The sequence below is a fragment of the Colius striatus genome, chromosome 20, assembly GCF_028858725.1.
Source record: "Colius striatus isolate bColStr4 chromosome 20, bColStr4.1.hap1, whole genome shotgun sequence".
Lineage (NCBI taxonomy): Eukaryota > Metazoa > Chordata > Aves > Coliiformes > Coliidae > Colius > Colius striatus.
The window spans coordinates 2,792,205-2,816,820 of NC_084778.1; the positions used below are offsets into that span (position 1 = coordinate 2,792,205).

At 42.4% G+C, this 24,616-nt stretch overlaps 1 protein-coding gene across 1 annotated transcript; it reads right to left on the minus strand.

The window, feature by feature from the left end:
• Window positions 1-116: 116 nt before the first annotated feature.
• Window positions 117-24,449, minus strand: PITPNA (phosphatidylinositol transfer protein alpha). The gene is made up of 12 exons (XM_062012445.1): window positions 24,326-24,449; window positions 19,173-19,203; window positions 14,162-14,307; window positions 13,490-13,581; window positions 9,780-9,787; window positions 8,794-8,868; window positions 8,333-8,416; window positions 7,074-7,151; window positions 6,486-6,596; window positions 4,789-4,911; window positions 3,995-4,064; window positions 117-2,911 (listed from the first exon to the last, which is right to left on the minus strand). Exons 1-11 carry the CDS (start codon window positions 24,343-24,345, stop codon window positions 4,017-4,019), a joined length of 816 nt encoding a protein of 271 aa, XP_061868429.1. The 5' UTR covers window positions 24,346-24,449; the 3' UTR covers window positions 117-2,911; window positions 3,995-4,016.
• Window positions 24,450-24,616: the final 167 nt, after the last annotated feature.

The following is a 24,616-nucleotide window of genomic DNA, read 5'->3' on the forward strand; positions in this document are numbered from 1 at the left end:
GCACGGCACGGCACGGCGCGGAGGCGCCCCCTGGCGGCCGGGAGGACCAACGCGGCTGTTGCACGCGCGGGGCTGCACCGCGCCACCTCCCCCCAAAGAGAAAAGAGGCGGAGAGCTCTGTCTAGTATTTTATTAGATTTCATTTCCAATATGCCTGTATTGGAAGATTGAGGAGACAAAAAAGGCACAAACTCACATGTAAAGAAACGACAAGATAATCTAACCCATTCTACAAAGTGTGTGTTGCCAAAGGAAAGAGCACGATGAACTCATCAGAACGCATCGGGGGGGCCCAGCAGGGATGAACCCAGAGAGGTGCAGCGGGGCAGGGGCAAGCAGCCCCATCAGCGAACCAGCCAGACCCAAGCTGGGGCAAGGGATCTGCCTCTGGACCCTCCAACCCACTCGGCACGGATGGGTGAGAGGCTCACAGCACAACTGTAGCCCCAGGACAGACAAACAGCACAGTGACAACCCAGCTGGCAGGTCAGGGGGTTCTTGCCAAAGCCAATGAAAGATACAACGGTAAATACTGTGCCATCTTCACTGTGTGCTCACTAGCAGGAACCAAGCATCGAGGCTGAAAGGTCTCTCTAGGATTTGTCTATCCCAAGGCTGAGGGATGCTTTCACTTGGGATTAAACTGGAAGGAAAACAAGCAAGAGGCAGGGAGAGGTGGGGGAAGTATTCAGACTGGAGTTCCTGCAGTTTTTTCCCCAGTTTTTCCACTAATCAGGAAAGCTTTATGTAAAAGCTCTTACTCTGAAATCAGAGGATCAAAAAAGGATTGCACGGTGGAATGTTACAATCTGCTTCCACAGCGATTAGTGTCATCGGATAGAAAGCCTCTTGGATAACACAAACCGAAAGAACAAGTGTGCTATGTGTATTGTCAGGTTGTCCTCAAGTGTAAGAATCCCTCAACACGAAACTGACAAACACAAACAGAAGTCAGTGCATAAATTCTCAGTTAAAAATACTTCAAACTGAAGGAACTGGAACTGGGGCCTACGCTCCTAGAATACTTCTTGAACAGCTACAGAAGATGCCATGAAACATTCTGGTCCCAAATAGCCTCACAGATTAAAATTCAGTTTCTTCACCTATTTTACAACAAATTTGTTTCACTTCTGCCTGGTGAGATTGCTAAAAATCCCTCAAGCCCCACCCCCGCCCCGCAAAACCATCTGAGGTCACTGAGAAGAGCCTGCCAGAGTTACTGGTACAATTCAGAGCTTATTGCACTTAGACATGAGTAAGGCAAAATAACAAACTAAACATAAAGGGATAAACTGCCCCCTCTCCAGAAAGCAAATGCCATCCTCTCCCTTCACAGCATGCCTCGTCTTCCCTCGCACTGCACACGGCTCAGATCACAGCATGTCAGGATCTGCTTGCAGGAACGTGAGGGGCTGACGGAATCGGATGGATCACAGAATGCCAAGATGATTCCTCAGAAGTGTAAGAGACCCACAACTGTGTGTGGCATTCAGTATTTCCTGTTAGTGCTGCCAAACACAGAAGTGAGTGGAAGAAGTCAAAGTGATTACTACTGGGAAAAAAACCTCACAAAACCAAACCAAAACAAACATAGGGCCAAAACCCCCAAGCATTAGGCCTTAGGTGTAAACAAAGAAATAGGTGTTTTTTTCTCATCTATATTTAATAAAGCAGCATTTCTTTGATTCTGTTCTGCTGATTTGATTGTCTAAAGCTGGTATCAACATAAAGATAGTTACAGTAAGTATTTGAGTCCATTAAATAAACCAGAGCTCTTTACATTGTTTAAGAGTATCCTTTTTGATTTATAATAACTGACAGATACCTTAGAAAACAACTGCAGGTCTTTACAAGTTGCTTTTTTATAGCACAAAAGGAGATGTTTTAGTCAGTCTTGCAATGGGAAGAATATTATTGCTGAGCAGAACCACCAAACCAGGCACCTGGCTGGAACCAGATACCAAGACTTTACTTGTACACCAGCTTCTGCTACATCTCAGTTTCTCCAGGGAGAATCACATTATTATTATTATTAGTCAAAATAATTTTAGCTTTGTAAGTTATGGGAACCCTTAGTAAATAAAGGAGGAAGTTGCAACATACGTAGAGCAACCTTTCATAATGATTTTGTAAGACTGACACAGGCAGCTCAAAGACAACATAGCTACATGGGCCAAAGGGACCACGTACCACCACACTGAAACTCAACAGCTATGTGCTGAAGGCTCCAGCATGGGGAGGCTGAATGCAGTTTCTGTGCAGTCTTTCTTTCACGTGTGCTAAGACAGAACACAAAGTAATGCCGTGCAGAAGCCACGCATCACAATTCATCGCAGACCAAGAACTATATCTGGCTATTCCTGATTATGTATTCAGATTACATGCCATTAAATTTCTTAACACTGGGAACAGGAGCATAGCATTTTGTGGAATAGTTTTGCACTCTAAAAATACTGACTATTTCCCTCTTTAAATAGACACTGAAAGAATGGTGAAGGACTGGGCAGGAACGAAGGCGGCAGTTTATCCCACTTAGAAAAAGGAAAAAACAAAATAAATCTAAGTCACCACATCACAAGACTATTTTAGCTAAAAATGTCACTTGGAAATCAAACAGAGTCCACATGGAAATTGGTCTGAACACAGTGAAAAAAAAAATGGAGGGAGGAGTCGTAAATACAGCGATCTCTAAGTCACACGTGTCCGAGGAGCTGCCTCCTTTGTACACGTGCTAACGTTGGAGTGCTTAGTACCAGACGGTCTATTTGCTCACAATATTAAAGGGCATCTAGAATTAGCTATGGGAGGTTTAAAATCGCCTGCCGGTTGGATAGAGGAAGGCTTGATCCAGAGATGGTCCGTCAGGCAAGAGTGTGGATTCCCTGGGCCTTCCTGACGACTGTCTTGCAAACTAAAATAAAGAGATAAGGGGGAAAAACGTTTCAGAACCACTTTGCAAAAAGCAACGTGCCAAAAGAAGTGTCAGACTGAACCTTTGGAAAGCAAAACATGAGACACACTGTCAGCAGTGCAGACTGACAGAGCACCACTGCATCCTTACGTTTCAGCACTAACCTAGAGCAGAACTTCCAACATAGCCTGAAGATGACAAACAGAAACTGTCATTTAAACAACTGGACAATCTCTCTCTCCTTACCTTCTTCTCTGGAGACGTTCCAAACCCACCTGGATGAGTTCCTGTGTGAACTACTCTAAGAGGCCCTGCTCTGGCAGGGGGGTTGGACTGGATGAGCTTTCAAGGTCCCTTCCAACCCTTCAGATTCTGTGATTCTTACTTCCCTAATACTATATCACATTTTTGTTCAAGTTCTAATAACAAAAAAAATCACCAAATTGATTGCACAACTTAACATTCCCATCCAGCCTGCTGTCTACAACACAGCCTAGAGATCTGGCCAAATCATATGTGCTCTCCAGTGTGACAGTGTCTCCCCAGCTGAGTTAGCAAACTCCTAGTGAAACAGGTGAAAAACATGTCAAAAGCTTTACAATTGTCATTGCTGCTTTCTCCTGCAAGGTGCAAGTGTTGCTCCAGGTCTTGTCCCATTAGTAAATACTGTTAACAGACAATGTGAGAAATACATTCCAAGCATATTTGCAAGGACTTTTCCATCTCCCACCGTGTTCCAAGTATTTGCAGGTCCAACTTATTCTTTTGGGACTGACAAAACTTTCTCTGCAAGTCATGGAAAGTAACACATGTGTTACAGAAATACGAATAGAAGTCTACAAAATGCTCTAACACTTCTTTTTGTACATTTTTCACTCAAATGTTTCTTTAGGACAGTTGTGAAACAATGCAGTAAACTCCCTCTTCAACCCATCAGTGAAACAGGTTTGCTATAGAAACAAACAATACTGCAGATTTGCCTGCCAGAAGCTATGAACAGGATCATTTCTTACACAAATGTGGGGTTTTTTTCTCCTAAACACAGAGCAGTACAGAGTATTGTCCAACTCTCTTGATACCTACGGTGCACAAGGAAGAAGTCACATTAGTCATCTGCAGCCGACATTCCTTTCACTGGATCTTTTTCTCTCATCTGAAAAAAGAAACACTATTCAAGTACTCCTTCTCACATGATGTTATCTCAAAGTTTACTGGTATGGAACATATGAAGTTACCTCCTTTACATAAGACATCGACTATACCCAAGCATTCTAAATCACTGTCTGTGACCATGCACATGCAAGGCACCATTTTTGGTTAAGCTACAGGACTGCAGGGATCTGGAACCATTATCCAAAGTGCAGTGTACACAAAACCATCATGAAGTATCAAAGAGAAGGGTGCAGTGCAGGACACAAACTACAGAACAATGTATTCATTATTACTAAATTCATCTTTCTCCTAGTAAGAACCCTGTTATGTAGCCCCACTACCTGCTTATATACTTAAGAGATTAAAATCCTTTTCTGAACTGGTTTTTGGAAACTAATGAGGACAAAAATGACCAGTCAGCTTTGGATAAAAGCTAATAGAAGGTATTAAAACAGTAAATGAATCATTGCCACTCATATCCTCATTACCTGTGGTTCAATACATTTATTGGCTCAACAACAAACAGAAGAACTCCATAATGATTAGAAGGAGAAGCCAGCACAACAGAGTCATAGGCAATCACTCAAACCACAAGCAGCATGACCTAAATAGCAAGAGGACAATACACACTATGCTATGACAATGCAGCAGTCTTTCCTCTCTCTGCTGTACTGGATAGAAACAGTTTCTCACACAACCCACACCTGCCCTGCTTTTCCACTGACCTCATCCAGCTGTCTCTTGGTCTCCTCCTCCATCCTACGAATGTCCTCCATAGTCAGATCAACCCACTTATCAAGCCAGCAAAAGAGCTGCCGATGGAAGTTTGTGAAGAGACGCTTTTCTTGCTGCAAAAGGAGGAGGGATGAAGCACACAAGCAAGCTTACTCATACAGCAATTAATATGGGTCTAACCAGATCGTAACAACCTTCAGAGACGTGTATACTGAAGAACCAGCTCCCTCGCCCACCGTTCAAAGCTGCCACAATTGGAAACTGGAGCTAGCTCATTTTTATTCTTTTAACAGAATATCTAGAGCCTTGAATCCCCAGAGAAATGCCTTTGGGGGTTTTTTTGCAAGCCTAGACAGTAGGCTTGCAGTGCACTAAAAGAATTAGTCAATGCTTTAGTAATTTCCTTTGATTTGACAGTATTGTTCTGACTGAATAAAGTACTTCAGGCTGGGTTTACTTAGAGCACCAGAGTCAGCCTGAGGGTGCAGAAAAACAGGAGAAACAGAATAAAAGTAAAATAATCCTTGGCTAAAAACTGGAAGTGATCAAGTGTAAAGGGTTGACACGCACCTATCTTGTTTTATTCTTTTGCAGTAACCTAAAAAAAAGCCTAAACTTGTTTTTCACAGCTATAGACCTCTCAGCAGAGGTAACTAATGTGCACAAGCTGCTTCAAGTTAGGAGCAATTTACTTCCATTTCATAGGAGATAAGCTAGACAAAATCAGCATATTAGACAGGGGTACAGAATGACTCTTGGAAAGTTCTCATTAAGGAAGGACACTTCAGTTTTACCAATTATGGCTTCACACCTGATAACTCGCTCTCATCCAAAGCAGCTCGACTGCTTTGACACAATTTTGTAGCTGAAGAGACATTCATCAAAAGAAAATGATTCAAGACTCTGCTTTGTTCAGAGCTTTTGTTACAGGTATTTGAAATCCTGCAGCAGCACAGTCATTCCCCCTTAAGAGTTCTCTTTAGATGATATCACTGGAGAATTGCTTCTGCAGAAGCAGAACTGTAGTTTGTCAATATTAAACACTGAGAAGTCTCCATGAGCTGAAGTCACAGGCATTTTATGAACATGGCACTGCCTGGCAGATTGCAGATACTGATTCCCAAATCTAGCATCCTGATGGAGTTCATGGATTATGAACTCTGCCCCACAAAATGTTCTTCTCAAGATAACCAATTACCCATGCTTTAAGTTAATAGTTTCCCACCATCTGCACATGACTAGAGCTCCAGGACCTGCTACAAAGATCTTCAACTGATTAGGATCAGAAAACTGAAACTGTAGCTATCTCCCCTGACCAAAATAACCTTAATGTACATGCAGCACCTCATCACTCACAAATCAACCACCAAATGACAGTTCAGATTGATCTATTAAACAAGGTAAAACAGACAGTTTACTATCATGCACTAGAGTAAAAATGGTTCAATAGCCAATTCACAGAACAATCAGACAGCCCTGACCTTGGATTAGCAGCAAATTGAATCCAGCTTTAACTAATTGCAGCATATCAGGCAGAAGCCTCAACTGTATTGCCTGAGGTGACATGACTGCTGTTTAAGCTAATATCTCCAGAGAGGATACCCTATTAGAAGCAGATGAGGTGCTAAAGCGGATGGGAGATGAAACAGGCCTCATTTCCACATCTCTCCCCATGAGAGTCACTTACCTTCTGTATAAAGTTCTCAACTTTATTTTGCAGACCCCACCACTTGAACTTGACTGTTACCAGTTTGTAAGCACACATGTATGGACACTCTGTCTGTTTCCCCAGGTCCTTCTGCAAAGACACGAAGAGATTCACATCAGGACTCGAGTCAAATGTAAGGTAGACTTTCCTACCTTCTTTTACAGGAGCCAGATCCACTGTTTCCAAGTGAATCATATCAACCTCAGCCTCCTTTTAAAGACTGTTACCATATTTGCACTTCTAGAATCTTCAGATTTCAGGGATTTAAGTGAAAGGTTAAACACTGCTCCTCAGAACTCAGCTATTTCATCCTTGAATTCTATTGGGTGAACCCTTGGGCTGATGACCAGACAGCTCTGGCAATTTCTTGGAACTCCCTCTATTTGTATCAAAGCCATCCATTTCCTTTAACTTCAGAACAGGTCACCAGCTGAGTTCTGCATTTCTCTCTACAGAAGTGAATCCAATGTTTTACTGATCTATCTAGAACTATCTCTTTGGCTCCAAGAGTGACTTGTACTTCAGTCATGCAAGGTGCTCCAGCTCCTGAACTCATTCAGTACACACCTTCCAGTTGGGACCCAGAGGTCCACGTCCAGTCTTGACAGATTTGAATTTTGCTGGATCTTCTTCTGCCTTGTAATCCTATTGGACAGACACACAAGATTAAACAGAAATTAGCTGACTGTTACCCAGCTGTTCACTGTCACTGTCCTAGACCTATGGGGTAAGACTATCAGAAGATCTGTAAACCCTCAGGAAAGGTTTCCTAACTCCTCCTTCTTTGGGAGCTAGCTGCTGCAGAAAACAGTTATGGTATGGTATCAGCTATGGTATCCACTGTTTTTCACAGCACCGTATCACTGCCATGCTCACATATCACACACTAGAAGTACAGTCAAACTCAAATAATCACCAAAAACAGAGGCATCAGTTATGCCCCCTCTTGCACAGGAAATTATTTGCAGCATTCCCCTCCTGCACCTTGGATTAAGACTGAGGTGTGCACCCTTTTCCTACCCTCAATTAATTTGAAAACAAACTCAAATCATCATCAGTTTACTGCTAAAAGTGACCAGTTGGTAGCATCCTCTCTGGGACTATTCTGCTCCAGCTGAACTCTCCTTGCTCTCTGACAGCATTTAATTCAGAGTAGTTTGCATTTGCAGATGCAGCTTAGTATCTGCCTAATCTATCAGATGCTCCTCATGTTCTACCAATTCATCTTTGTTGGTAAGAAAAGCTACACTAAGTACTAGTTCTGGTTTAATAACCAAAGCCAAATTTAAGAGCAGGTAAATCAGCCATATTTGAATGGTATCAGACATACCAAGTGTGGAAACTCAAAACAACATTTCATTTTCATACAGCTACGTTTTATTCCAGTGCACCACAGGACAGTTTCTTACAGTAACTGCAGTGATTCTTAGAACAATGTATTGGATACAGGATTTCAAGACACACTTGTGAAGGCATGGATCAGTTTCTAAAAGGAGATAGTTTTAAAAAGGTCCTGTATGGGAAGGGCAGTGCCATTTCTAGCTCTTCAAGCACTATAATCAGCTGAACTGCTGTAGAACTACATATTTACTCTGTTACATGCACTGTAAGGCCAAGAAACCTATTTTATAGCCCTTCCTGACATCACTTTTAAAAAGATTTCTTCCTCTAGCTTGCTTAAACATTTTTAAGGAATGCCCTTCCTCTCTTTCCATCCTCTCATTTGTTCTGTTACCCATGACCATCCCTGGGAACACAGTTTGTACATTATCACTCTTTTAGCACAAGGCCTCCCACACTGGGGAGCTCTTACCCACCTACCATACCTTGGGAAGTACTTGACTCCGATCAGCAATGTCTATATAAATAGCTTCTACATTCTTCCATACATCTGGCTCCAGTTTATGAACCTGCAGTGAAAGTACAAGACCAATGTAACTGATTTATCTACAGAGCACTCCCATTGTAAGGTATGAAAAACCCCAATGGAGATACAGACATCCAGCGTTCTCCTTCCACATACAGAGAGGACACCATGGTAAACACAAAAGATGAGACCTTCTAAGAAAGCAAAGGTGCTCACACAGAACAAGTGTTTGGGGATGATTTTATTCCATATATATAAAAAGCCAACAGGAGGGAGTCTCTGTCTCACTACTGTGGTAAGCATTTCAAATCCAAGAACAGAGCAAACAGACAGCCCCTCACAGCAATTATCTTAATCTAGCACAGAAAGCAGCACTGTGACATTAAAGAGATGAACAAAATACATGGCACAAGTACTTACATTCTCTTGTGTTCCAAGATCTGATTTATGCCAGGTTTCAATTTTGATCAGGAAGTCATCCTTCATATACTCATTCTGTCACCAAAATAAAGCTTCTTGTTATTCTTTGGATATATAACTTGTCTTCTTATTAGCTAGATAAGCATTAGGAAAGTCAATTCAAAGAATTATAACTGGTTTGGGGGTTGACTTAGGGAGCTTCAGAATGATCTGTAAACATATCATTGCCTTTAGCACATTGTTTGATCACTGAATACATAAGATGAAATAAACCACAAGTGTTCACTGAAAGAAACCCAGAAGTTCCATTGTTTTAGTGAAACATTTGGAGTTAATAAATAGATTTTTCTTTAAAGGACAATATCTCTATTTGAACTTTAGCAGGGTTAACATAAGTTACCTAGTCAGAAATTGTCTTTTCAAAGAGATTATTGATCTAGCACTGAGTACATACATGGATGCAACTCTCCAAATGGACAGTAACATTAAAGTGATGCGCTGAGAGCTTTCGACACTGGAAAGGGGAGGTGCAAGATACCCAGATCTGCCAAGTAAGCAAAAAACTTTCCATTTCTCATTATTACTGAGAGTAGAAAAGGACTTCCAAGGGTAACCCTATCCTCCCTCAAGGGAACAGAAACAAAAGCACAAGGCAGTGAAACACTCAGCACGTAAAATGGAAATATCAAATTCAGAAGACAGATTACTCGATGGGACATAATGGTATGAGATAACTTTACTGTTGCCTACATAAACTGATTAAAAGACATTCCCATGTATAAAGCTGAGCATTGCTGCAGTAAAGAAAGATCTGTCTCCAGTTACCAAGTGTTTGTGGATATGCCACAGTTGGGAAGAGGGTTTAATCTACATGATCTTGCAATGATAAAAGTGAAAGTGCCCATAGATCAGGATCCTATACCCAGAACACTTCATTGCAGGCATCATACAGTCTTCCATAGATCATCAGTAAAAACAGTACTTACTGTAATAACTGGTCCAAGAAATCAGCACATGAAAAGACAGAGATATGGTACTTTAGCAAAAAAAGCATGTACAGCAACCATTGCCCTCCTCCCACCATCAGCAAAACAGGCATAGCTTTGGCTTCCCAGGGGGCTGCTGATACTACTGAGGAAAAAAACCCTAGAAATTGATAAAAAACAGCTAATGTCATCCCCTTCTCCTCTGGAAATTCTCAGACTTGGAGAAACCCAGAGGAGCAGCCATTAATTATGTACTGCCACTTCTGTTCTCTGGCCTCCAGCCAGCTGGATGAGAAGATGGAATAAGTATGTTCAGCTGACAGCATTTTACCAATCCTTTCTCAGCTTGCAGATAAGAAACCTCTCCTTAGCTCTGAAGCAAACACATGCTGGATTTCAGGCCAGTGCAGACCTCATCACTCCTGCACGCAGTAACCAGACCCTCTGCATCTCTACTGCTCATGGTAACTAAACTCCCTGGCTAGTAAGGCTCAATTATTCAACACAGAAAAGCAATTAAAGATCCTGTAACAGTCAGCATCTGTTCTACCTGAGCTATCAGCCTGTTAGCAATTCAACTCAAAAGAAATTATGTCTGAAGCTGGAGCTGAACTTTGCCAGCTCGTTCTGAGGTTTAACGTGAGGGCTTTCCTAAGAAGTAATTCTGTTCTCAAGATAGAATCATAATTTGTGAGTTTCCAACCCAACATCCTCTAAGCAGTACCAGCCCATATCACCTATCATGCATATCCAGCCACCTCAGTTGCCTACTGCTGGGACTTGGACAGTTGTAAACCCCTAACAAGTTGAAAATTGCTTTTACAGGCTAGTTATTTAGACTGACATGTTGGGATGGAGAGAGAGAACAGTAAGCAGAGCTGAGGCTCATTTTTAAAAGGCTGAACTCCATCTCAAAGAACATTTAATTATTTCTGCAAGAAGCAGAGGGGATTTTTTTTCATGTTAGTCCAAACAAAATACCAACCAGAGCCTTCCCACCTTCCTGGGACTATGCACCGTGACTGTGCAGCTGCCTTAAAACAGCTTCCTTCACCTTCCTGATTTCTTCTCTGTGAGGAAGACTCCTCATTTGTAAAGCAAACAAATTAATCTCCTTAGGAATGTCCATTAAAACTTAAATCCTCAGCTTGCTACCAATTAGGGCTTGCACTTGAGGCACTACAGCAGCAACTCCTACACATTTCAGCTGTAGTTTTAACTTCTCAGTTTCTTGACATTTCGCCACAGGCCGTGCTGACACTCAGGAGAGTGGAACACACACCAAATTGCTTTTCTAAAAACATTTAAGCAACATTAATATTTAAGCCAGACTGCAGAAAAGAACCTTGGCACCAGCTCACAGTTAGAACCATCAGGCATCCTCCCTTTTTATTTTTACTGTGTTAGTTGCAAATGCATACAACGACAATCTCACTTACAGTTATAGTCTCAAAGGAACAAAGCAAGCTTCCATTCAAAGTACACAAACCCAGCACATTACAGCACAAATGTGCAGAACTGCAGAAAGTTATAAACCAGGCATTTAAGTTCCCTCTAGCTCCAGTATTTCTTTGATAACAGTATATAATATGCTTATGAAAGTAATAATTGAGTTTTTCAGGGGAGATACAAGGAAATGGAAGAGGATGATTTCTTATAATTAAAAAAACCACCACGAGGCACAATTAACTAAAAGTACTGCTTTATTCCAATTTTAAAAGCCCTGTGTAATGCTGATGTTCTCCAGAGAGCAGCATGCTGCTATCACCTTGGTACAGGCAAGAACAGGCAGAAGTACCACTTAACTCCTACACATTCAAACCAGATTGAGTTCTTACTGTGGCCTTGGCTCTTAAATTTCAGACTCAAGTGAGAGGGCTGAAAGCCCTGCCACTTGCTCTAAGACAATGTGGCATTTTACCTTGCATGAAGATTCACACAAGGCCATCCAAACCTTCTCACACACAACAGAAATACCCAACTGCATCCTAAAGTAAAAGGATATTGCACAAGCCAGCCTACACCACCTAGATGGGCTCTCCCCTCCTGCCCAACACCAGCAAGTGAAGGTTTCCACAACTTCTCTGAGCGTTTGATCCACGTCAGGCTGGCAGATTCTCTAAACAGATTTAGCAGCCTCCGCATAAAAACTGCCTTCTGCTCCTACCCTCGTAACAAAGCCCTTCCTAACTCATATTATGTTGGTATCTATTACAATTGAAGGCTTTTTATTTGTGACTGTTCTGTTATCACTTCTACCAGACCAACATCTGAAGTGTCTTCTACTGTTTTGGAAAGCCTTTGTTTGATATTAGTAACACATTTTTTTCCACTCCAGGAGAATTTAACAAGGTGTAAGTGAAGGATAAGCAGCTAACTCCATACCTTTGTTTCATAAATTAGTGGGGAAGAAAAGAGGTGAAGGATATAGCTAAAGATCACATCTAACAAAACCTACTGGGGTCAGCTTAGTCAGATCTGTTTCCACAATTTAAAGAATTAATGAAAGAACTGTTTGCCTTTAAACCAGTTCAGTGTACTTAACATGGAATTGTAAACTAGACATTTGCTAGTTAATGTAGGTAATATATTGCCAGAAAATTGCCTAAAAATGAGAAAGATAGTTTGCAAATCACTTTGTTTCAGTCTCTTGAATCATGGGACATATTAAAACTTATTCTGCAGTTGATGATGACAGTTATCTGAATTTTGTACTGGAAATATCCATTCCAGCAAGCTCCTGCATGTAATTTCAGGTACTGAAGTAGCATTATCTTCCCCCCTGCAAAGCTTTCTCCTTTTGGAAGGTTTCCTTTTCAATTCTCTTCAGTAAATTGTTGAAAAATATTTAATATTGAGTTTCAAGAACAGTTGGCATTTTTAAGTTTATAGTTGCCATAGCAACAGTACCACTACCAAACAGAAGAAAATGTATCCTTCAGAGATACAAACAGCAGAAAACACAGACAGAAATACTACATAAGTTTGGAGGCAAAGTGAAATTTACTGTTCCTACAGCAACAGAGACCAGAAAAACAGTAGTGGTTAAAAATTGTGGCTGATAACTTCAGTGAATAAATAAGATACTAACCACTTCTCTAGAAAATGAGATGGACATTACTTCACCACTTTGCACAGCTTCCAGAGCCTCGCCCAGACTTTACAGATGGATTAATTTTACACTTCTTGGTGACATTAGGGCATCTGCACCAAGCCCCCAACCCAGATGCAATCTGTTCAACCTTCACTAACCTTGGATCCTACAACTGTGCAAATACCCATTGCATAACACTTGTTCCCATCAAACTGCACTAAGCAAGAGGCAACTAAGATCTTCCTCTTCTCCTCTTGCATCTTCCATTTTTTTCCCCAGCAGGCTAAGCTGAGCTTGAGTCCATAAAACCATCCCTCATATATTCATCTCACTAGTGTCACACATTTGTTCCTTTAGTAGGATTAACATTTGTTTCTTGGTCTGTTCTCTTCCACTGTCATTCACTAGCAGCACATCAGACAAGGGCATGTATTTCAATTTCATAGCATTACTTTTTGCTTTTCCTGACCACAAAAAAAAAAAAAAGGCTTTGAGAATAGAAATTGAAGGTTCAAGAGCTGAAATCACTTGCCTACTGGTTGTCTCCTTCCTTATGCTTTCCCACCCCCAAGAAACCAAAAAGTCAGCAATCCACAATCCTTCCCCATGCACTCACCAGTTCTGCAGTAGGGATAGGCATTCCAGGCTTTTTCATGTATATTCAGAGCACCTTCAGGGGCCAGCATTCTCACAAATGTTGGCACTTTGCTGCAGAATTTGGAAACAGAAAGAATGGCACTGATAAGAACTACATGCAAGGAGAGCTACAGCACAGAGACTGAGACAAGCAGAACATCTGCTGAAATGCAGACAGTTGAAGACTTGGACATGAGCACAGTGATAGAATTGTTGGAGTTCTCCTCACCTCTACTACGATGGGACTGCTGAATTGCACAGGTTCATCTAAACCTTCTTTACATAATGAAAGGAGGTTCCTGAAATGTATTGATAATAACTTCCTTCTCCAAGTACAGAGAAGCCAACAAGGGAAGCTGCTATGCTGGACCTTATTCTCAGCAACAAGGAGGGGCTTGTGGGGGATGTGAAGCTTGAGGACAGCCTTGGCTGCCAGTGACCACGAATGGTGGAGTTCAAGACCCTTAGGGCAGCAAAGAGGGTGCACAGCACACTCCAGCTTCCAGCTGTAGCATGTGCCAGCTGCTCTTACATCTCTCCTCCATGTCTTTCAGCCTTTACATAATCTGTGATTTACAGTCACTGCATCTTCCTGCACTTCCTCTTGCCTCAGGAACCTTGCCCAACTCTGGGAATAAAATATTTCACCTACCTCTGTAAGTGGTAGATCTTGTGTGTGTACTGCCCACGCTCTCCATCTCTTTCATAGGGTTCATTCACCAGGACCTCCACTCCTTCACCTCCACCAGTTTCATTTTTACTGGCTTCTGCCACAGAATACAGCTGTCCCACTTGATACTGAAGAAGTTAAAGACATGTTATTGTGATAGCTCTAGCTTAGCACAAGTAATAACTTTACCAGAAGCTGCCAAGGAGGAATTTATTATGTGGAGAAAAGGCAGAAAAAAAATGCCATCCACTTGTGTGTCCAGATAAGCAGTTCATTTAATTACATTTTGATACAGAAAGCCTGAGCAGTAGTTAAGAAAAAGCACTGCCAATAGGTTACCTTTAACCATTAAATCTCAGGCTCCAAGCCAAAACAGATCAAAAGAGCATCAGGACAACATTTAAGGAAAACACAGATGACCTCAGGCATACTGTAGCAAAATCTACTGGTTTTCACTGTTTTGGCACACAGCTGTCCCAGTTGTTCAGGTCACTGGAAAATGATGCACTGCCAGTCCTAAATTAATAAGCCTACAGTACTTTATCCAGAAAAGTACCAAAGACCTTCACATGAAGTGTTTTGCTAAAGTGTGGGATAGGAGGGAAGGGAAGAACTGCAGAATGCAGTGCAATGAAGGGAGATTTCTACAGTGGCTCAATTTTGTTGTCAGGGCATCCAAATTAAAAACAGTCCCCAAGCTCTATAGTGTTGTGTACCATCTGGTGCTAAAAAACACCAAGAAAATATTTATTCCTGTTGAAACAGTAGTAGATGGTAAGCCAAAGTAATAAGGCTAGATGTCCTGGCCTCAATTAATCTGGGCCAGGGCAAAAAGCAAACCAGAGGGATTGAAACAAGTGTTCTATACCATCTGGAGTTCAGCACATAGGTATATCAAGTCAGCCCAACTACCTGTTCAGACTATTCCTGAAAACAAAACAGAACAAATAGCCAACCAGTAACCTGTAAGAAAAGCAACCTACAGACCACTTTCAAGCTGAGCAGAACAGCTCTGCTGGATGTCTCCAGAAGGTTCTGACCCAGGTTATACAAGCAGCTCTCACTTGGCTGGACAGTTCCTGCAGTGTCACCAGCAGATTAGGTTTCAGTTTGGATTGTGGGCTGCAGTACAACTCTCTGCCTTCTGACATTTCTTATGGTACATTGCTTTCCTTATGACTCCCTACACGTGACCCACACAAAGCAGAATGCTCATCTCCCTCCAGAAGAGCAAAACACGACTGTTGTGAAATCTTAGAAGCAAGTTGATTTAATAGAGTAAGAGCCATGTGTACACTCATAGAGAACTTATCATGAGCTAGGCAACTACAATATTATAGGGGAGGACTGGATAGCTTTGCAGCAACTTTCAGGACAGGTCTCCAGAGGCACAAACTAATTCCTCTCAGTAACAGTCTCTCATTCATTCCTTCTTCCTTTTAAAAACATGGGTCAAAGTTCAGACACTAAGAGGATAAGCCCTTTGGTTTGGCATCTTCACCACTTAATCTTCCCTGTTATTTCTGATCCTTTAATCGCATTGATAGAAGAGGAAAAAGCTCAAATAAAACTGTCCTAATGAACAAATCCCACAGCATCTGCCTGCAAAAGTTAACAGAAAACCAGATGCTGGCTCCATGAAGCCCCAAGTGTCAGATAGACCTATCCTTGTAGACCTGAGAGCTTCAAAAAAATCTCAACTCTTCTGCAAGGAGTCATCTCTCTTGATCTGTGTCACAAGACCTCATATACAGCTGGCAGCATATCTTCATTACACCAAATTTCTTTCAGAAGGCATGATGTCAACGTGGCCATCTTCAAGGACAGTTATTTCCCTGAAAGCGGCTTTGAGCTCAATTAATAAATAAATAAGAGTCTTTTGTGTTTGGCAAGCTCCTTCCCATGTGAGAGGAACAAAGAGGCAGCACAGAATGTGTACACACAGCTCTAATCCATACCAGCATTTCAAAGTGGCAGCTGGCAAGACACCCACACAACCACTTGGGTCCATGCCTCACTGTGCAATGTGATGCTGGTCAGAGCACAAGAGTAAAGTTAGCACCCAGGATACAACAAGGTTTTCCTTTTTTGCTCCCTGCAGTGTGACAAGGTATAAAACAACACAGCTTGCAGCCTGCACTCAGGCAGGACCACATTTTGGCAGAGTTTCCCAGCTAACGAGTCTGCTACAGTCTAACTCCTACATCCCAGCCTTCAAGTTTTAGTCATCACCAGGGCTTCTCTTCCACTGTTTTGTTCCTATCTTCACAGTTACCAAGTAACTATTCAGCCCTGACCTCTTTAAGTAACATCTCCCCAGAACCTTCCTGATCACTGGCTTTTCTATGAATTCCTTACTGTTTAATGGACTATTGTCCATTTGCTAGGGGTGAGGAGACCTGACATAGAATCCCTGGCATACCACAGAGTGACACAGAAGGCTCCTTCAGCTCTATTACAGTGCCTCAAAATCTTAATTAATTTAATGACGATTTTATGTGTTGGCATCAGACTTTTGGCAACAATTTGCATACAGAAGGCATGAATTCTTAAATCTTTCAAGTAAAAATTGCCCATATTGAAGTGAAGTCAGAAGTCCACTTGCAAGCCACAGAGGCTTAATGAGCAGTCAAGAGTCATGATGAGTCTCCAGAGCCCTATTTAAGAGTTTTGTGCACAAGGAAATCTTAGAAAGCAAAGCAGCTTTAACAGCTGTTTTGTAGTATAGACAGCAGTGTAGTGACCAAGTGATGCATAGATGTGTCAGCATCTTTCTACACAGGAAGAAGATGAAACAATGCCCAGCCCCAAAGCAGTAGTCATCCTTTGAGTCAATACTGGAAACAACCTTTCCTCTTTAAGCACAACTTTATAACCACCATACTACATAAGTATATATGCAACCCTATGGGACCTTTAGAACTCTTTCCACTTAGGGAAATGGTTCCTGAGGCCTGTCCTACCATGTGAGAACCACCAGACCTTGACAAGGGGAATCACTCAGAGGACATGCTGGCAATACCCAAGTTTGAAATTAAGTATGATCAAGTTGGTGGTCTATCCACAACCCAAAGTATTTTCATTCCCTCTCTTCTAACAATGTTTATTTGCTCTTCATTTTATAGACTTTTCAGTATGTTATTCAACTTTCTGAAACTCTTCCAATCCAGAGGACAGGAGTTCAGCTTCTGAAACAGATAATCTCAGGACATCCTTAGGCAAGGAGGTTGCTAGAGTCCAAAAGATTTACATACCACCCAAAACCTCAATTTCCCACTCAGGCAGCCTACACATGAGGCTCAAACACGTCTGGCACTGAATGAGCATAGTGAAAGACTCACTTTAACTGGATGAAGGTTAATCCTAGTATCAGAGAACTCAGAAAAACCCTGTGCTGGGTTCCATCCAGTCTAACTCCCTCAGTGAAACAAGCTGTATACTGATGCTTTGACTTTCTCTTTATACGACTTGATACCTAGGCGGCCTATCAGAACAAGGCAGGGCTCCTGTCATTCAAGATAAGGTCTTCTGTTTATTGAGCTCTGGAATATCTTACCATTTATCCATAGCTTTCTCTACCTTGCGAGTTTGCATCCTTTCTGTACTTGATAAAGCTTATCACGTTAGTATTTTCTTTGTCAAGGACTTCCCCACACAAGTAGAGCTCAGGCACAACACAAGATCCAAATATACACACTCTAATACCTCAGTTGAACTTCTGTGAAAACCGTTTGAAACGGATTCATGCAGAAAGCACACAAGCTACAGGTCAGGAGTAAGCAGCAGACAGACTTTGAGGATCAATGGCCTCATTATTACACCAACATAGAACATAGACCTAAAACCCCTCTCTAAGCAGAGGTCTAGGCTTTCTGTCAGCATATGATGCCTACCACAGCAGAGTGACCCCCAGGGACAAGGAATTTGGCTTAGGCATTACTTTTCTTTTACTAGCCAGTCTCATGGCTGCAAGGAATACACCACTGCAGACAGTTTTAAAAGGGATATGCTAAAAACAGTGCTGCCATGATCCAGCTGTCTCTGACACAGTAGCTGCTACATTCAGGGGAAAGAAAAAACAGGAGTGTTATCATCACAGCTCTCCCTAAGAGTTAGGACAAGCCCTTGGTCAGAACTCACAAACTGAAGGCTTACAGCCAAGGATCACAAGGGAAAAAACCCCAACATCCAGAAGAAGGAGTCTCCTACAGAAATGCTATAGAGTTAGTCATTTCCATTTCTCATCTGCCTTGCTAGAATGAGCATTGAAAATCTGAAAAACGTTTTTATGGTCAGATTCTCTGCAAGTGGTGTTGAGTGCAGAAGGGAGGAAGGACAAGCAAGCTGCAGCTCTCAGAGAAAACAGCAGGGAATCAGCCACAGACCCTGCACAGCTATTCCATAGCCAGTTTGGTGATCAAAACCACTGCATCCATTTTAAACTACATTTCTTCTCTCAGTTAGAGCTTTATGTGAACAAAATGAAAGTTTTCTTTCTGTAAGAGCTAGAGAAGACAAGTCTTTAAGAGTCCTAGGAAAAACAGACACAATCTTTCTTTTGCTATACCAGCCTCACAAGTCAGAAGAAACTGTCGGTCTTTGTCTAAGAGCGTAAAACAAAAGAGTCTCAACAAAACATAGTTTTTCAAGGGTAATTTAAATTTGTACTAAAGCTTTCTCTTCTTGTTAATAGAAAAAAAAAAGAACAATAGCATTAATCAAAAGGAAACTGCAGTGTAGAACAGGCTGACAAGTCAAGATTTGTAATCAATAAATCTAGAAGTACTTCATAGGAAAGATAACCACTGCCCTCAGGCTTCAAAAAACCCAACATTATTGGGTTAAAATGATGGTGCATGAGTAACAGCTCACAGGGGTCCTAAATTCAGCTATATCCTTTTCTCAAGTCTGACAGTTTTTGTTCATATGAACCACTTTGATCACAGGTTTATTTACAGTCCTAACTAAAGGAAGCGAGAAGAAAAGAACTCACCTCCTCCACGGACACAGGCAGGATAACACGGCTAAAAGGGAACACAGAAACAGAAGTTAACAAATATCCCTGCAGCTGCAAAACTTACATGACATACTGCTCAAAGCAATGACCACTCAGCTCTCCTCTCCCTGTCATATTCCAGATCCACTTAGTGCTAGCATTCCTAGTGCTTACACTGAATAGACTTGGGAATAAAGAGTAACAGCTTCAACATGAATCAATACATGAGAGAGAGAAATTCCAATCCTATACTGAAAGTGAATAATTCTCAGACCCTTACTGGTGATACCTTACCAGCCTCCTTCTCACTACATCCTTTCAACACTTATTTCTTTCACTTTCAACATCTCATTTCTCAGCAAGTTGTTGTAGTGCGTTGCTATGTGCTTCAACGATTTTGCAGAGATCTGTAATAGTCACAAGCCACAGCAGGATTTGCTTATGTGTCTTCTTCAGCAGGAAACAACATTAAATCAGGAACTACATGGAAGAGATGACTGCAAAGGAGGGTGTTGCCATTTCTATACATGAATCACTTTGGGGTTTTTCACATTGTGGTTTCCTGAATGCCTCTTAGAACTGACTGAACTACAGAGCAAAAACTGCCAAAAGTCACACAGATTCTTTTGAAAAAAAGATACAAATAACACTAAATTTCAAGCTGATAGAAGTGCATGAATGTTAAGGCCTTTAAAAATGTTATATCTATCTCCAAAATTACATTTGTATTTGACCTCTGCTTTCAGTAAGGATGATGTTGAAACAAGGAACCAAATACAGATATTGTATAGACATGGCTACTGTCAGTAGAAGAATTACCACAGTCCTTTGGGAATTAGTCTTAAAGAAATTAGTATATAATAGCATCAGGATAAAGTCTTCTATATCAATAACCTGATTTTTAAAAAGCAGTACTGGTGAAAATACATGTTTATTCTACATTAGAGGAACGGTACCAGCAAGATACCATGAAAACAAACCGTAAGAGGGGTAAAAGTTTACAGATTATGCAACATTACTTATGGCAGCAATGCTTTATGGTGGCTGGAAGGTACTGCAGAGAGCCTCAAATGAGCTATCACTAACAATTACCTGGTGTCCCTATGGAAAAGCATCTCTAAACAGCAGCTCAGTGGCAGTTCAAAAATAAACACAACACAAGAAACTGGAGCACTGTACATATATCCACACACAGTTATGTCACTATCATCTCTCACACATCAACATCTTGAACATTGCACAGAGTTCTGGTCACTTCGTCTCAAAGAAGATACAGAACAAGCGAGGGAAGGCAAAAATATGGCTGGAAATGAGAAAAAGCTTCTGAGAAGAAAGCAGTTGGACCAAGGTTTTTAGCTTGGAATTAAAAACAGCTAAAGGGTTAAGATATGGTAGAGCATTACAGAGTCATGAATGGTGTGATAAAGTGAATGGAGAAGGAACTATGACTATGTCTAGCAACAGAACAACTCAGGGAAGAAAAAAAATCATTAGGCAACAAATTTAAGACCGATCAGGTGTGCCTCTTTATATGACTCATATGCAAGTTATGGGATTCCTTGCCAAATACAAGCATATAAGCAGTTTTAAAATGGGATTTGATTAATTAATGGAAGTCCACATGCCACATACTGGTAGGATAGACTGAGTAACAATCATTCTAATCACTATTTAGATAGCTTCCTGCAAGTATCTCCTAAAAGGCAAGGTGGAAGAGAACCTTTGGGCCAATTCAGTACTGTATTCCTTAAAAAAAAAGAAAGTGGATTTCTACAGGTAGACCATGGCATTAGATTAGTTAACTGGATAAAACTGCAGTAAGAATGAAAAGAAGGGTAGGATGGAGTAAAGGTGGAAGTTCAAGAAACAGGGAGGAAACAATGGCTTTGGAATGGAGTTCAAGAGTTTTTCTTCAGGAAATCTGGCATAAAAAGACTAATGTCAGCTAATGAAATTCCATCTAGGAGACCGGAAGACACTAGATCTGAATATTAGAGTTTAATGTTCATGAACAAAGAAACAGAAACACAAAGAAGTTGCATGGTTTACAATTCATATAGCCCAGCAAACAAAGAATGCGGGGGACGACGCTTACATGCAGTCAAGTGATAAAGAAGGAGGAGGGAAGTCTACTCAAGAGGATCCAGAGGAAAAGCTTTGCAGGAGCAGCTACAGGAACAAAGCCACCTAACTTTGGGACAGAACTTGATCAACTGATGAGAAACTAATTATACAATGTGGTTGCCTGCTATATAAAAGGCCTGAAAATGATGAACACATAACATCCCGCCTAGATTAAAATCTGCCTCAAATGACAGCAAAGGGAAGTACAGCTGCAGAGGACAGTGTCATTATCATCACTTCACAGGAAAGGGAAGTGAGTCTCTACACTGATTCTCTTCAAGGTCTTCCTATGCAGTTGAAATCAAAATAAGGAGAGCAAGGGAGACCTCAACCAGCATTTACAAGCCCTGAACTAAAAAGATACAATCAAAGTAACAAACCCCATAGAGCTTATCTGCAGCATGGACAGGTAGAAATGAAAAGTAAGTCTGAAAAACTGATAGGACATCAAATGAAAACGTTAAAGCTACCACTGCATAACCATCAGTACAAGGCACTGCACAGAAACGATGATACAGATTGTCTGGCAGTAAAAGATGTGACATCAGGTTTTTGTTATACTGCTCTATTTCTGTAATGTCTCCTAAAATACCAGTGAAGCACATAATAATACCCTTTTGGTTTAAGAGGGAGGATGTGACAAAGGGGTCACAGAGGCGGAAGAATAATCTGCACAGATGATGTGCAGTGGTGGCTCACCTATATTTCTACCAGCTGCACTAGGTAGGCAGCAAGGTACCTGTGTTCAGTGTTGGGGCAATCAGGACTAATCTAACAACAGTACCTCAGATATCCAGCTCACACCAAAACAAGCTGTTTCTGTATGTCTTAACTGCTTCCTAGAACATGAGATTTAGTCAAAAAACACCTCAAATAACATGTAAAATGGGCAACTTCCACGTACAACATAGAATCATAGAATGGTAGGGTTGGAAGGGACCTTTAGAGATTGTCTAATCCAATCTCCCTGCAGAAGCAGGTCAACCTAGATCAAGGAAGCTTTATACCAGAACCAACACAGTGATACAACTCAGAATGTGCAACTGTTAAAAGCTAGTTGGGAAGCCTGAGAAGGAAAAAAATAAATGCTCATTTCTAAAGCACAGTAGCAACCTTGACTGTCCTTTGAGCCACACATATCTTCATTAAGACACAAAGAAGGGAAGAAAAGAAACAGAACAATACAGCTAATGACAAGACTTAAAAGGTTTGGTGACCCTTCTAAAAATAGAAGCCTCTAAAAAGAAACAAATTCAGTAATTCTGGTCTTTTAACCTTTAGTCTTAACATTTACACTTCACATCTTGTTTCTGGCAGTGTGAAAGACAGGGAGACATGTTGATTTGCTGAGATAAATGATAACATCAAGTAAAATGACTTGCAGAAGTCATGTTCATCAAAATGAACTTTTCATACTCTCAGAAATCCCCAAAAATCAAAATACATATGTTCCTGTCTTTACAAGACACCTGGCTCACTGGCAAGTTTTACTGCAGTGCAAGGCAAGAGATTGCAAGCAGAAGCATGAAAAATATCCATGAATATGAACAGAAATAAACCAGACAGGTGCTATAAAAGTACATTAACCAAGTTAATAGGAAGATACCAATGAAACAGATGTTAGTTGTCTTCTCATGCACCTGAAACTGAGCACTTAGCCCAGGTTCCTCTGCTATCCAGTTTAACACTACAGAGTGTGACAGTCTCTATGCTACAAAGACCTGCTGCTGCTGCTCTTCTACATCCCTATTGTTGGATAAAAATAGCAAGGGTTGGTGGGGGGGAAAAAAGAAGAAAACAAAGTTAATCAAGTTTTAAGACAACTACAAGGATCAGAACAGCCCTCAGCATAGTTTTAACATTTAAATCCACACCACAGTCCATTATCCGGTAAAGTAATTGCTATAAAGAGGACACCATCATGAAGGTAAATGTGGTTATTAGAAGACCCAAAAACCCACTTTATCCTTGGGATCACAGATATCTTCTATAAGGGGAAAGGGAAAAAGAAGGAAAAAAAGAGAAAAAGGCTCTTCCATCAGTCAAAAGAAGTTTAGAAGGATATAATATATTTAAGAATGCACTTAACCTTAAGAACTTAGGGAAAAAAAAGATATGTACAGTTGTATGCAGAGCTGGAAGACACCTAGTCAAAGTACACCAGTCCAAATGAACACACCACGTTAGCACACATAAAGCAGCTAAAAGATGCCGAAAAGAGCCATGACTAATAGTTATACATGCTCACAACAGATCAGCCAGCTTGTTTTAGCCAGTTTTCCACCCATTCTTCCCCATCGTGGGGCAAAACAACTGCAGTAGCCTCAGGGACAGCAAGTATCTCCAAGGTGAGGTTTCCACGTACAAAAATATTTTGGAGCTATCTTATTTGTGGCACATTCCCTCTTGTTAGAGTCTCTAGTTAAAAATCACAAGGCAGAAGGAGAGGAGGGGGGTCAAAATCAGGCTCACCGCTCAGCCCTGTTACAAGAAGGGCCATGGTGTCACGGCTTCTCACAGAAACCACCGCGCACTGACCCGGCGGCGGGGGCCACGGGGAACACCCGCCACCACCCCAATGGGTACCCGGCGGTGAGGACAAGGAGACGGCGAAGGCCACGGGAAGCACGACGCGGGCCGGCCGCCGCAGGGCTCCCCAAGCCGCCCGGCCGGGCACCGGAGAGCCGCAGCGGCGCTGCGCAGAGGCGGGGAGCGGGAGCCCGGTGCCCACCGGCTGCCCAAGCCGAAGGTGCCGCCGGCAGCCGCCGGCTCCCGGGCCGCCCCCACCCGCTGCCGCCGCCGTGACCTTCACTCCAGCCCCCACCGGTGCCGCGGCCCTCACACACCGCTCCCCTCCCCACCACCGGCCGCAGTGCAGGGCAAGGCTGGGCCGCTCCCCACCGCCCTCCCGTCAGTTACCGCGCCAAGCCCGGGCGAACGCCGCCGGCAGCTGAGGGAGGGAAGCGGAGCGCAGCCGAAGGGATGAAGGGGACGCGGGAGGGGGCTGGAAAGCTCCCCGCACTCACTATTCCTTGATGAGTACCATGGCGGCGGCGCCGCCGCGAGCGTCCCGCCTGGGCCTGTCCCGCCGGAGGTGACAGGAGCCTGCCGGCCGGGCCGCGCCGCACCGGGACGGGGTGAGGGGGGCTGTGGGGGGGGAAGGGGGGAGGGAACAGCCCGCGGCGGCGGGAGCAGGGGCGGAGCGTTTCTGCGGCAACGGCTGCGTCACGGCGCCACGCGCGCGTCATGACGTCAGCAGCGCGCGCGGCGCGGCCGAGCGCGGGGGCGGCGGGCGCGAGGCGTTCCCGCCTTCTGGC